The sequence below is a fragment of the Mchenga conophoros genome, linkage group LG17, assembly GCF_057382185.1.
Source record: "Mchenga conophoros isolate Kocher_MC1m ecotype Shallow Benthic linkage group LG17, M_conophoros_male_GT1.1, whole genome shotgun sequence".
Taxonomy (NCBI): Eukaryota; Metazoa; Chordata; class Actinopteri; order Cichliformes; family Cichlidae; genus Mchenga; species Mchenga conophoros.
The window spans coordinates 15707812-15723422 of NC_140542.1; the positions used below are offsets into that span (position 1 = coordinate 15707812).

The 15611-nt window shown below is 38.1% G+C and overlaps 1 protein-coding gene across 2 annotated transcripts; it reads right to left on the bottom strand.

Annotated features, from left to right (window-relative positions):
* Positions 1–1181: 1181 nt before the first annotated feature.
* Positions 1182–15215, bottom strand: prrx1b (paired related homeobox 1b). 2 transcript variants are annotated; one of them, XM_085252109.1, is made up of 5 exons: positions 14511–15215; positions 9030–9205; positions 5027–5208; positions 2992–3026; positions 1182–2036 (listed from the first exon to the last, which is right to left on the bottom strand). In XM_085252109.1, the coding sequence occupies exons 1-5, from the start codon at positions 14755–14757 to the stop codon at positions 1981–1983; spliced, it is 696 nt and encodes a 231-aa protein (XP_085108235.1). In that variant the 5' UTR covers positions 14758–15215; the 3' UTR covers positions 1182–1980. The 2 variants fall into 2 exon arrangements, with proteins under 2 accessions (XP_085108235.1, XP_085108234.1); XM_085252108.1 differs by lacking the exon at positions 2992–3026 and having other exon boundaries at positions 14511–15205.
* Between the last annotated feature and the right edge of the window lie 396 nt (positions 15216–15611).

A 15611-nucleotide genomic window follows, 5' to 3' on the forward strand; every position in this document is an offset into this window, starting at 1 on the left:
TTGGGAGGTCAAAAAGATCTCCACATCTGGAATTACTTCGGGGCAGCCAGGCCCTGGCTGTGAAAGGTGAGCCTGGGCGCCTGGCAGGGGAGAGGGTGACAGGGGTCTGACACTGGACATCCCAAAGTCAGGGATCAGTGATCAGGAAAACAACCCAGAGCAAGAAATGAAATGGGTGAAAAGGAAAAAGAAAAACCCCTCCTTAAAAGTGACATACAAGTCAGGAAAAACCCTAAAATCTCATCAGTGAACCGTTTCTCTCCTTATGACTAACATTTGCTCTGCTCTGTAACTGTTTGACAGTGCCGGCTTGCATTGAAGATACTTGAATTATGAAAAACTACCCAAATTACTGTGTGTAAATGAAGATTTTCATTCTTATAAACAGTTTAAGGCCTGCATCCCACTGAGTTTTCTACAGATTCATGCATAACAATAAGAATGAAGGAGATGTTGCAAACACCGTTCAACACATATGTAATGTTGCTGACACCACTAACGTAAAGGTTTAGGCAAAGTGTAAACTCATGCAAATGACAATTCGTTCGTTCGTTTCATACGATGGCACGCATGCCAATTTTTTTTAAGTCCACCAAATTAAAACACTTCCTCATCAGCTACGGTTTCATTCAACCTGGCTTTTACAGTCTGGGAACACCATTCAAAGACCAGTATCAACTTATGTTTGTTGACAGTGAAGGTTATGAGGGGCAGGGAGAAGAAACACCTTGTTTAAGAGTCATACAGTTAAACAAGACCCGAGGGCCTCCATAGCAAGGACAAGATTTCGCCGCTCATAAATATCCTATTTTTAAGATGGAAATTTCAGGTTGTGGTAATCAGGAAAACACCCCTCCCCCAAGCCTATCCCCCACACAAAGCAGGAGGACCTTGGGGTTTCTCTGAAGGAGCATCTGTTCTCTGGTTGTAAATCTCTCTTTTTATGGGGTTTGCATGAGGTTCGTGATCAGTTTGCTTTCCAAATGGTCTCATCTATAAACACACTTATTCCTTATAATTCTTGAAGCATAATTCAAGGCTGACTGATCGTAGGCAGTATATTTTTGTTATAATAATCTGCAAGCGTAAAGACTCAGGAACTGTTTAAAGAAAGTGTTGGAAACCTGGAAAATATTGGAAAACAACTGTTTTCTCCCTTCTGATATGTGTTGAAACTGCAATTTTATTGCTTGAAACGCATGTTTATTCATATACAAGTTTTTATTCTGTTACAAATAAAGGATATCATATGAAATTATCTACTGATTTTGGATTCAGAAATACATTAGCCTCTCCTTTATATTGGACTATTACATGAAATTCAAAATGTGTTGAAAATGTTTGTTTGTCAGTGGTATAAAATGGAAAGAAATGTGAAAAAAAATTTAAATTGTATAAATGTCAGAGGAAGTCATTGTCATTTTGTTGAAGACATAAAAAGAAAGAAAGTAGATGATCCCAATTATGGTGTGTAATTTTATCCAACACCATAGAAAAAGTGGGATTCCATGTAGTCCATATGAGTCTCCATTTAAGCAAGTTCTCTGACTGGAACTAACCCTCCATTTAAGTCACAATCACAAATGCAAAACTGTGCAGATATTTGGCTACAGCATCCAGTCTAGATGTCTTTTTGTGTGAACAAGAATTCAGTGATGCTGAGGAGAAAAAGAAAACTTGGCTTGGGGAAAATCCTGCCATCACACGCTTTTGCACTTTTGCACATTGGTACATTGATAGTAGTATACCATCATGGCTGCTCCAGAAAGAAAAGAATACTTCTTGATCCAGAGTATGTGGAATAATGTTCATCCCAGAGACAATGTCCTTCTCTGGGTCTGGGGGGTCTTGTAGTAGAGAGGGCTCCTTCCCTTCCCCTGGGATCCCCTAGCCTCTCAGTGTTTCAGTTGACTGTGGGCACCTGGTTCAAGCTGTACTCCTTGGCTTTGAGTCGCAGATTGGCAATGCTGTTGGCCATGTTCATTCCCTGGGATGTATTGGTGTTGGAGCAGGTGGGTGGGTAGGTAGCCATGGCACTGAGAGAGGAAGGAGGAAGAATAGGTGAAAAGTTACATCATCTGTGGATTACAGTATCACCTGCAGCTATGTAAATATGTAAAGAAACAAAAAAACCTTTGAAACTAAATGTGACATCAACTACTCTGAAAGCTAAAATCCCTACAGGAACATGACCGGTGTTTTTGCATGTTTGTTGTCTAGGCACCAAGCTGGTGGTTATATTGTCTGTTAATAGCAGTATGTGAAACCTAATCAGCAGAAATCAGAAAGATAAGCAGAAAGATAATGACCCATATATATATATATATATATATATATATATATATATATATATATATGAGAGAAAGAGAAAGAGACTCTCTGTGGGCAATATTTTCTGCGGCACTCACGCTGCCACCATTGGATACCAGCTTAGGGATAATGCACAGTGAACTCTTGGCACTACAAAGCATTATTGCTACAAAGATTTCCCTGGCTGCAGCTGTAGGGTTTGACATTTTATACTCAGTTTCAGAACTGAGAATTACTGTAAATCATGACCAATGTAACCAGAGTCACAAAAATGTTGCCCAGGAGAGCGCTGTCATTCTGTGCGATGTTCATTATCTCGTGTAGTGTAGCACAGAGGGGTCATGGGGGTCAGTAGTGGATTTAATATGGTTTGTTTTCACATTATCACCTCTTCAGGAGGGTCACAGGATCTATCCCCAGCCCTCAAGTGCTGACAGAGGGGTTAGATGAGGGACAGGGAGAGGAAAATGGTGTTTTGATTCACCACATTTAGCTTAAAGTTAGATGTGTGCAACAGATTAAAGTTGCATATGAAGGGTAGAAGGCAAAGATGTAGAGAGTTTAAAAGGCAGAATGAAAATGTAGGAACAGAGGTCGATCTTTAACTCAGTATTACAGCATTTAAAGGTCACATTCACTCAACTTTCACTACAGTTATTAAAATGGAAAGACTACATGTACCTATTTTAGGCATACATGCTTGCCAGTCGTTTCTCCTGAAAACAAATAGATCAAGTTGTCATTGTGAATAACATTTTTTTTCATCATTTAAATATTTTCATTACATGCAAGATGTAGTACTTGGCTACTTAAGTATTTTTAAGTATATATATAACTCCAATATTTTCACTTGAGATTTCTTTATTGTCATAGTCTCTGGTTTAAGGTTTTCTTCTCTACAAAAGCAGAGTCCTTTACTTTAGTCAGGAACATCTAGTTTTAAACCAGTTTATACCATCACAAATTAAACGCTGCAGTCGAGACATTTACATTCACTACATTCATTTCTTGCAAGATTTTCCACTTTTGAGAGGTGCCAGTAAGACACTTACAAAACATTAGTCTACACATACCTAGAACAATATATAAAATGTTTGAGTATAATATTTTTTGAATATACAATTTGTTATTTCAAAAAACGTTTTTTTTTTTTGTTTTTTTTTAAGAAGGTTTACACGAATGAATTTGAACATTTGGGTTTACAGTGTAATCGTTCAGAGACAGTCAGGACGGCACTGTCAACACAATCTGGCTTTAGATTATTGTGCGATATTATTTCATATTCAGTGCTATAGAAATGAAGTGGAAATTTTTTCCGCCTGATTGTTCATCAACGAGAAATAAATGGACAGGCCAGACATTTAGGGATGTATAGACTTCTAATAGTTTAAGCTGAAGAGACTTTTTTTTATAAAAAGGAAATGACTTTCAAGAAGTAAATTTGGAAGTAAAATGCAGGTAAATATTTATGTGTTCATGAAGATTAAATTTGGGTTAATGGTGATTTTTTTTTAATACTTGTATATATTTTTAATCTGCCATTACTTTATTTTTATTTTTTAACAAATCCTTTAAAAAGAAGATTAAACTCATCAGTAGTTTAGTCTGCTTTTATTATTAAAGACTAAACTTTTCCTTTATCTCTAGATTGTTCCACGTTGGTTCACATTTGCTAAGGATTTGTAATAACCTAAAGCTCAGTTTCAAACAAATGCACTGGGTGATTCAGTCCTTTTAATTAGAAATTAATTTTAGTGATTAATCAGCTTCTGAGACCTCGTGTATGTGTGATTTGGTCATATTAAAGTGTGCATGTTCATTGTAATAGATGAGCATGTCACATTTGAAAAGCAGAGAGTTGTTTTATTTGCTGTTTATTTATCTGTCTGTTTGTTGTTCTGTCTGTCAGCAAGCTTACCCAAAAGCAATCAGACTGAATTAATTGAAACTTGGTGCAGATGTTCATCATTTTGTTTAAGGCTGCACAAGAGGACATGGGACGTTTAACTGTTTTCTATTAAAGCTCTACGGCATGGAGGCATTAGATGCATGCGGCTTTGGATACACAGAATATGCTGCAGCAGTGAGCCTTGGTTTGTCTGCATGGACAATTAGACAAAAAGAAAAATAACATTGTTTTACTATTCGAAATGTACAAGGCATCGCTGTTGGTGTAGAAATATAGTTTGAATGGACAATGTGTGTGTGTGTGTGTGTGTGTGTGTGTGTGTGTGTGTGTGTGTGTGTGTGTGTGTGTGTGTGTGTGTGTGTGTGTGTGTGTGTGTGAGTGAACTGTCTGAGGTATAAGTCTGCTTGAGTTCAGGATCACAGGAGATGAAAACTTTTAGCGGAACAATGAAAAGTATGTGCAGGTAGGAGAGGAGGAAATTAAACAATAACAGAACGCAGCATCTGTGTGTGTGTGTGTGTGTGTGACAGAGAGAGAGAGAGAGAGAGAGAGAGAGAGAGAGAGAGAGAACTGTTACGGTGATGTTACTGCTCGTGTTAGTGGTTATTTCTTCTGGCTTTTTATACTTTCCCCACCTTCCTTTCTTTCTTCCCTTTTTCTGGGAAAAAGGAAAGATTTCTTGGGAAATTGCTAATAAATGGAAGTCCTTCTCTAAACTGAGAAAATGAATTCCATTTGTATTCAAAGTAGGCTTTGTGCACAGAATGTGGCTGCAAGATTATTAAGTGATGTTCGAGGGGACTATACCTGTAGGGCGCAGCACTCCCCCAAGATAGGTAGTCGTTAGGGCGAGGTGCAGGGCGAGGCACAATTGGCTGCTCCACTGCCGTCACATCTCCTGAGTAAGATTTGAGGAGCGAGGCATTTTTGCTGGCCAGCATAGCTCTCTCATTCCTGCGGAACTTAGCTCTCCTGTTCTGAAACCACACCTGCAAAGTCAAAGGACAGAGCACATTGTTTGTCTTTTAGTCATCACTTTTTAATCTTCATGACTATGAAAGCACTGCTCCTTTAATCCAAACATAACATACATATATGTATATCAAAAATAAGATGTAGCCACTAGATATGAAGCCATTGCTGAAGAGTCATACTGCAGTCTCTTCCTGTTAAAGAACCAATGAGAAGAGAATTCTTCCTTTGCATTGGTTTTGAGATTTGGTGTTATATAAATAAAGCTAAACTCAATTGAATACAGCTGAAAGAGTTGTATTCAAGCTTTTTTCTCATTGAAAAAGCTTCAACTTCTCACAGCAAAATTTCAACCATAGTTAATAGATTTATTCAACGGGTTATTATGATTTCATTAGCTAAATACACACATACCAACCAGTATGCCAGTGGTCCTGCTTAAATATTTCTGACACTGATTAGATATCAGGCTTTAAAGAAAGCCTTCCCTAATATACTTTTAGCTCCACTTTCTCGTCCACATATAAAGTAAACTCTGACTACAATAAAACAACATGGTGATGCCCAAAATGCCAAAATTGCAGTTTTTTCCAGACTATTAATATTTATAGCTCGGGCACAGCACTGTGAAGTATGAGGAACTATGGTGAGTCTTTCCAGACTCATTGGTCTTTTTTTTTTTTTTTGTATTGACCAAAATGTTGGTCAATTAAGCAAGAAGTTTTTTTTTAATATACTTTAAGTTTTGACCTTGAAAGCTGGTAATGTGTCAGAAACCTCTATCTTTATAGTCTGGGCACATGCATAGAATTTCATAATTCTCCATGTAATCGCCAACTTTGTGGCCTGCTCAACAAACCGCATTTTATCTCTAACCATGCAGTGAAATAGAAGCTCTAAATGTTTCTCGTGCTCACTGTGTCCGAAGTAAGATGGGGTGTTTTTTGTGGTATCCTACAACAGTTTGCAGTCAAATATGCTAAAATTTCTCAGTCAGCACTGAATTAAGTCGTATGACATCAGTAAGAAAAAGAGGTTTTATATGGTGTCTCACACTCACAGTTTCACTTGTGAGAGAAAATTCTGAGCTGTTGGTAAAAGCTCTAAAATAAAGAAAGTCATCCTCAGACATGTGTTCTCATACCCAGATCAGGATATAATGGCAAATCAGTAACTTTGCTTTTTGAATGGCCTAACAAGTGCTTCATACATGCACTCCATGGACCATATTACACTCCACTATTATTTACAGGGATAATCAACGTTTTGATTTTGTCTGAAGATCTATAGAAATCCCTTGAAGCTACGATTGGTCAGTGTAACAGATATTTTCAGATATTTTTAAATATCGATCTATCATTACGGATTTTTTTTAAATAGTTGTGTCTCACTCTTCAACACCTTTTAAACACAAGAAAGCTCATTTTCTACATTCTGTACACAAACAGCAATTAATGTCAATTAAAAGACAAACACAGTATAAAAGAAATGCTTCATGTCTATTAAATTGTAGTAAAATCTTTACCCATAAAGGAGCAGATCCATAAAGACCACCTAAACTCTTGTCTCCAATCCAAATATCTAGTCTAATGTCTAAAATGACCATGCGTCCACACGCTCTCGCTCGTGTGTCCATGCTTCATCTGTAGTTCACCTCTTTCCGTCCTTATCACCCCCCACCAGCAGAACCATCTCATTAAGTAGACGATGACTGAGGTGGAGGATGCTGATGTTTTTCCTTACTCTGAAACTGAGTTCATTATTATAAGTTGTATGCACTCAGAGGGGCTTGCTGACGCACTGCCTCAGGAATTACCCAAAGTCTTTTATCAAAGCATTTCTGCATTGCTCTCTGCTACACATTAATCACAGATGTGCTGCTTGTCTCACTCCCAGATCACTATTTCCTCTTTCCCTCTCACTCTGGCCACAGAATAAATACTTTCATTGTTTTGTATAAAGATAGCACTGATTTGTTTATAGACACTGTATATATCAATACCTGCAAGAAATGCACGTGTTTAATTATTAGTCATAAGTCACGTGTTTCTAGGGCAAACCTAAGTGCATTTAAGAAAAAATGTTTTCTTGTTTATAAGTGAAGAGTGGCAGATTATCCAGTACAACAAAGAGAAAACCAACAAACACTGGTCATAAAGCTGTGAGGACAAAGAATGAGCTGAGTGTGACGTTTGCATTTACATAAATGTCATCTCAGAGTCTGCTGTCTGAACTGGGGCTGCTGAACGTACGGCTAATTACCTTAAAGTTGGTCGCCTGTGTGACAGCTATAAACTCAATGACATTTACATGTTTTGTAATTAATAAAAACATTTATAATTATGTTTTTTTTAATCCATCCATTTTCTTTACTACTTTTCCACCTAAGGGACATAGAGGAAGGAGACATAATGTGAGCGATAGGATACGTCTTGCCCATCTCCAGTCCATCGTAGACAGTCAACCACCTGCTCTCACTTTCACACCTTTGCCCAAATGAGAACCATCTTATCATATTCAACATGCATGTTTAAGGTCTTTGGGAAGCAATCAATGAACACTCATAGTCTACACAGGAAGGCCCCAGCAGACCACAAAGTTCACACCAAAAACCTTCTTGCTTGTGAGGTTACCTGTTAACCACTACACCACAGTACCATTTTTTAAATATGCAAATCATAATATCAGTCAAGCTGCTGTAGGACAGAATCTATTACCAAAGGACTGATTGACAATAATTCAAATTGTAGTTGATCTTTGAACGCTTTTTCTCTTATTGCATTCATGCAAATTATTTTGTGGTGAAATATATAACGAAAAAATTATAACGCAACATAATAAAACACATCATTTCTAATTCAGTATGTTAGACTTATATGACACGCTGGAATACAACACATGCTTCATGAACAGAAATGCAGACTATCAGATGTTCGGTGCACGCAAGTGTGTGTCTGGATGAAAAATCCTTCATGAATTCAAAACTTTTACTAACAACTGGAAACATTCATTTTACGAGACCCATTTCAGAACACTATACATCCCAGTTTGTATCTGTTTTTGTGGCGTTCATATCAAAGTCAGTAGTTCATTCTCCCGCTGACAGCATCGTATTTAGCAGCCCTTTTGTTGCAGCACTTGTGTGTTTTACACATTTTGTAAACAACTGAGGAAATTAAACATCATTACATCCACTTTTCTAATCACGGTCGGTTCACTGGGGAGTTTTTGCAAACTGCTAACAGACTTTACAGTATCAGTAATTATCTAAAAGATCACTCTGGCATGATAAGAGATATTTGTCAGCTCTTATCAGTTTAGTTCAACACAAAATCTAAAGCTGTTAATGACTTTCGCCTATTAGGAAGGATTAATAACCAAATACACTAAGTTAAAAGCTAACAGATGATTTGACGCTGTGAGGAGTCGTGCTGTTTGTGTGACCGCGTGCACTGAAGTTTCCTATTAAAACTTTTCAGCTTAGTCAAATATTCATTTAATATGTTCTATTTTAAGATTTGTATCATATAAGTTCATATCTGTATATTAACAGAAAGTTATTTATTTTATATCTGACTTATTCTGGTACAACACTAATTTCAAATCTCATAAGTGCATTTGTTGTTTCTCTCTTTACCTAAGTTAGAATCTAGCCAACAGTTCAATCAAATGTTCAAATAACAGGAGAATCAAATGTCAAGGAATCAGTATTTGTCGAAATAAAAGTATCAGAATGTGGAATTATTACTGAAGGTTTATAATCTCAGGAAAACATCTTTTCTTCTTTTTTGCCACGTAGCATTGAAGCCACCTTCCTGTGGCAATACATTTTTCGTACCTGCACTCTAGCCTCGGTGAGGTTGACCCGGCGAGCCAGATCTTCTCTGACGAAAGCATCGGGGTAGTGTGTCCTCTCAAACACCCTCTCCAGAGCTTGGAGCTGGCTGCTGTTGAAGGTGGTCCTGTTCCTGCGCTGCTTCCTCTTCTTCTTCTCCTCTGTGTTCATCTGTTCATCTGCACAAAGAGGAAGAAGGAACTTTATGAATCAGAGGAACAGCTTCGTTCTGCTCAAGCATTACCCAAAAAAAATCAAACGACTATATAATTACAGTTATAATTGCAATTAACTATAAGTGTAATTGTAACTGTTATATTGTTATATAAATACAGCAGGAAGCATTGTCTGCATTGACACACAACCGCTACTGCAGACTGTAAGACAGTTTGAGTCACAAATTAAAATGAATAAAACTGATCGATCGATCGATAGATAGCCAGATAGATACACTACCACTTAAAGACTGATGATTGAGGTCAACAAGTTGAGGTTTGTTTCTGCCCAGTTAGAGCAGAAGGTCATTTAATAAGTTTAATACGCAAAGAACGACACAACGTATCATAGCTCTACATTTTACTAGAGGAAGACTTGACTTATTAACAGTACCTTTTGTGGTTTATCCTTATCATTATTTTCTTGTAAACAAACAATGTTTATATATAAAACTATATATTATGTATGAATATTTACCCTCATAGAAAGTACGATTTCTTTTAAAAAGCTGTGAAATAATTTCTGGATCTGCAGAAACACGTCACTTGGCTCTTCACCTAACTAATTAGCACACAAGCCAAAAACAAAAGTAACAGAATCACTTTGGCAAAGCTGAATGTGTAATTCATTATGGAAGAGCTCCATGTGCTCAGTCTGATAGTTCCCGCTGGGTGAAATCAGTGTTGGTGAATTGTGGCTGCACAACAGGACCACAAACTAACACTTTCACACAGAAAAATAAGGCTGTGATCTAAAGTGTTCCTAATTACATCCACACACAGTCTGTAGTTATGTGCACACACATATGCAAAGGTAGGACGTTGCTCAATACACTCAAGTGTTTCATGCTACTTAGCAGTAATAACATTTTGAGAGATTTCAGTCAACTGAGACAAAAAGAATCATTTGGGTTTTTGCTGCTACAGATTTTGTGTCTCTGATTGGGATTTTGTATTCAGCACATTCGTTTTGTTGGGATGGTAGTTCTTTTTAAATGTGTTATTCTTTATTTTGGGGTTACACGAAATCCATAAACTTTATCTAATGAACCAGAATGGCAAATATTGGCCGTGTTTCTGGAAACATCTGTGTGTATTTTTTTAATGCAAAAATCATTAAGTAGAACTTTTATTGCAGCACTTTTTACAGACCAGTTTTTCTCTGAGCTTTCAGTCACATGCTCTGGAAATTTTGTGGAATACATTAAAAATTAAAAGTTATTCACAACATTCATCCATCGGGTAATATGTTACCTGATGGAGCTGGCTGCTGTTGAAGAAAAAGTTTTACTTTTGAAAATTTCCACTTCTTGGAATCTTTATTTAAGTCTATAGAAACTACTTCAACTTTCATGCTCATTTACAGTTTTATGCACTTTTTAAAAAAAGATTTCTGGAGCATGTTTGTTAGTAGAAATATGAACTTTCAGCCAAACACGGGATATTGTTGTTGTATTAATTCATTTTTCGCACACACTCCTGGCAGTGTGTCAAACATTACTCGATCGTCAAGTAACCTGTTTGTTTAGCTGTCAACATTTCTTCTAAGAGTTGCTGTCAGTCGATTGGCAAAAAAACCCAAATGTAAACTTGTTCACCTGCTGGAATCGAAAATGGAGCCCTTAAAATAAAAAGTGATGTCTGTCTGTAACTCTTAATGAATTTATTTCAGTCAAGCTGACCACAAAGTGTTTTCTTCTGCTGCTCCATACAAAGGATTTTTACAGGCCTATACATTAAAAATAGCAAGAGGAAAAAAGCAAAGACAGAAAAATAATTTGTTGTAAATAAAAAAAAAGTATTCTTGTGTGAATTTATGATTTTTTTATGTCCATATTTTTCACTTTACTTGCTTCAGATTTTGATCGTGTGCTGCTGTTGACCCGATTATTTGTTTTACTGCTGCAACCAAATGTCTCATTTGTTTTGTTTGACTGAATCTTCACCTTTATTTCTGGATCGAGACTCAGAAGCTGAAACCATGAACAGTTATAAGTACAAATAATTATGATTTTTATGGTTGCAGTACACAGCGTTTAAACACAATTGCTACTGCAGGCTGTAAGACAGTTTGAGTCACAAATAGATGTGTGTGTGTGTAGGTGGGGTGGGGTTGCTGAAGGGTTGGAGTGACAATGTTCATTTTGGTTTCTTTGAGCCCTTTAAATTGGTTCTACTTCACATTTGAGGCCAACCCATAAACTGAGGAGGAGAGTGCAAAGATGCTTCATTAACTAAAACAAATCCATGAAGTGATATTTTATTCCTTAAGTGCTTGAAAGTAATAAAAAGCAGTAGCTATTGTATACATATTTTTTGCCTTTATTTTATGCGCTAAATGCCTTAAAAATACCTTAAACCTAAAACTACAACTACCCCCATCCTTTGCTCTTCTTCTTCATAATCCAGTTAATCAGACTGGCCTTGTGACCTTTTGTGGGCATCCTGCCACCATGAGGTTTAAGCCAATAGATTTTACTAATGACATCTTCATTTCATTTCTATTGAAAATAAAACGTAAATCTTGGAAGGAAGGACTGAATCCACAACGAGAGTAGTTTATGCAAGTATAAGTAGTTTCATGACTTCTCCAGGCCTGTTTTTTGCTTTTTCACGTTTTAATCTCACAAAGAACAATGACCATGTTGCAGTACCACAGACAAAAACAAATAACCTCATTAATTTACATGAAAATGTGTGTGCCTATTTTCTTTCTTTCTTTTTTCAAAAATATTTAACATAGCTACAGCACCAAAGTTTCTTAGAAGTGATTACAGCAGCTCTGCAGACACCACGGTCCACAGTTTTGGGCTGAAACTCTGTTTATTAAATGGAAAAGAACAAATTGCAGTAAACTGGAGTTGTAAAGGCCACACATGGCAAACCAACGACCGCATACAGCTTTCTCACCAGAAACCAGCGTTTGCGCGTCTCCAGGCTGAGAGTTAAGGAGCAAATCGTGACGCCCTTCCCGCCGACTTTACAACCGGAGAAAAGTGGACAGCAAATAAGATCTGTCAGAACCTAAATGTGCGTCTAAACTTTCATTTAAACATATAGGAATTAAATGTTATTATATAACTTAAATTAAACATTTTGACTGCTAAATAACACTTTTAGGGCGATTCAGCAATAAAAAAAAATAAAATCAAAAGGTTTGTAGGCCTGTATAAAAAAGGTATTTATTTACAGTATTCTATCGGACTTCATTTTTAGATTTTAAATAAAAAAAATATGACAGGACAGAGGACAGTCCACACAAAACGGAATCCACGCAGGTATTTTTAACAGTACTTGTATACAATTCTAAATTTTAAAGCGTATTTAAAAACTATCAATTCCACGCGAGTTTTCTTCGTGGAATAAAATATTTGGAAACCTTCATGGGTCCAAATGCCGTCACGTAGAGGTTTATTGAGAACGCAGGCACAAATAGCTTTTTAAAAAACTCAGCTTCCCGAAAAGACTCATTCATTTAATAGATCGTGCAGCGCCTGGGCAGCGGTTTGGTGTCGCACAGCTTTTAATTAACCCTCCAGGGTGATGTTTAAAACAGCAAATCAAAGCCATCGGCATCATCAGCGCCATCATCAGCACCATCATCATCCTTCTGGCAGCTTCAAGTGTGGTCAACACGTGGGACTATAGATTGATCTCATTAGCAGCGATCAGTGAAAGTCAATTAGTCCTGCTGCCAAGACAAATTCGTTAGAGGGGACCTGATTCCTAACTAAAAGTGTAGTTGGCAATTTTTTGTTATTTTATTTGGATTTTTATTAAATTTTGCGGACGCCCAAGCAAATAATGGACATCTGTGCAAAGTTTTTTTTTAAACGTGGACTAAAAATGTTTCAAATGTTTGAATCAGTTGTTGCCTATAATAATAATAATAATAATAATAATAATAATAATAATAATAATGTACTTGCGTAATAATTCAGATCATAATGTTAAACTTGCTCAAGTCTGATTTCTTGTTTAATGCAATAAAAGCCGGAAAACTAGCACTACAGTTTTTACTCATCACTCTAAAACATTTGTTTTCTAAATCCGATCGATTCGTTCCTTCTGTGGTTTGTCAGAGTCACGTTTCCACAAATTAAGAGCTGATGAGATGCTGTTATTTGATTCTTTAATTGTCGGAACGAGGACACGCGCGGTAATTATGACAAATGACTAGGCTCCGATATTCTGAAAGTGTTTGACAGGCTGAAAATAACCGTAGATTAACGACGTGACCCCGCCACTTCCTCCTCCATATTTCTCACAGACGATTTTTTAGCCTTTAAAAATAACAATAACACTCATTAAAAGCTATAACGTTTGTGTCAACTTCTCCAAATGGCCCTCTGAGCAGAAAAAGAGGAGGGGGGAGAAGGGAGCGTTTATTTACTCTCTCAGCGGTGAGGTGGAGAGGACGTCCAGTGGCATTTTTTTTATTTATTTATCTATTTGTATTTGTTTGTTTGCGCTGAATTTATCCAGGTTCTTGTCGGCTTCGGCAGTGACGTATACCAAAAGAAAAGTTGGAAATGTTAACCTCGATTCTCACAGTGGAATTCCAACGGCAGCCCAGGGATTAGATCCCGCCTCTGTAGTGTCAAAGATATCGGCTTCATTTTTGCACACCCAGCGGGGATGAGGCCTTGTTTAAAATGTTTTCTAATAAAAATTGTGATAGGGCTATGCAAATATTCACAAAGCATAAGTCACACCTGCGCACGTCTACATGACTCAGTCTGTTTTCAAAATTCATTATTGGTGTTTTCTTCTTAAATGTAGGGCAAAACAAAGCGCCCTGCTGAGGTCAACAGTCGTGGGGAAAAGATTTATTACTCCGAAGTTAGACTTGTAAGGAGACTTCACTGACCATGTCCACCATCAGCATCATACTTCACTGACATCAGAGTGTTAATGGTAAATTAATGGTCATTTTGAGGGGGAGACCGTCAGGGATGATGCATTGCCAAAACTCACTAGAAGATTCCTTCCATGCGCGCGGCTTTTCGCAGAGCTCCGTTCGTGCGGTCTGCGCGCGGACGCTCGCCAGCAAGTCATGAAAAGAAACACGTTTCGTTTTCAGCCTGTCAAGAGAACTACTTTTGTCTGCGATTTGATTTGTTTCCAAGAAATGATGAATGATAACTTGGGATATCAACAGGGGCTAAAACAGTTCGCTGAGGATTATTTCAAATAATAAGAAAAAAACGTGTTATTTTGAGCTTCGTCCCATCCTTTTAAAACATTTTTTCATCAGCATTTCACTTACTTTCCTGCTGGGTCGTGTCGCTCCCGCTAGTCAGCCCCGGAGATTCCAGCATATTTCTCCCCGTCTCCCCGACGCTCTCGTCTGCCTGGGTACCGACCATTTCCCCGGCCTCTTCCAGATCCAACAGATGGCTGACTGAGAAGTTCTTTTTGGCTTGCAAGTTGTCCAGGTTAGACGTGATTGGGCTCTCCAGGCGGTTTGGTATCGTAGCTTGCCTGTCCATTACATGTGCATAGCTAGAAGTCATGACGCAAGTGGGAACCAGCGGGAAAAAAGAGAGCGGTAATAAGAAAGAGAAGCGCAAGTGAGCCAAGTAGATCCGTGCATGCAGAAAGCACTAGCAGCGCCTCTAGAAAAACACAGCCAGATAAAAACTCGGGACTTCCGAGCAGAGGGTGGATCTGTTCACATCCAAATCAGCAACGGAGTTCTCAAACGAACTTGTTCCTGCTTTCCCCACTAAATCTTTTTACAGCCAATACATCCAGCAGTACGAGTCAGAGAAGAAAATGACCGACCCGTGTTCGTCCAGTCGCGTTTTTTTTTTCAATTTCAAGAAATCATATAAGAAGAAGAAGAAGACGTTCTCTTCCTCCTCGGTTTGAGCCACATATGAGCAGGAAGAGTGGCCGCTGCTGCTGATGACGACCAGATGCGTAAAGTTCTGTGTGCGCACAAATCTGGCTCAGCTGCAGCTAGAGGCACGGAGGCAGGACGTTACCGCCTCACCTTCAGGCTAGCTTCTCTCTCTCTCTCTCTCTCTCTCTCTCTCTCTCTCTCTCACACACACACACACACACACACACACACACACACACACACACACACACACACACACACACAGCTGGAAAGAGAGACTTGCTGCACTACGAAAGTGGGCCGATTTTCAACCGCACTCTTAATAAGAAGTCCGTAATTGCGTGCTAACGCTTTTGGCTTTTGCTGTGTCTGACGTTTTTCATGACCCCACCACCCTCTTCCCCCTTCAGCTGAAAACATCACATCAGCAGCATCGACAGCCCGCCTGGTGTTGGCCGTTTTTCTCTGATAAACCTCAGCTTGAGAGTCCTTACGGGGGATGCAGGAGGCAGCAGAGTGTGA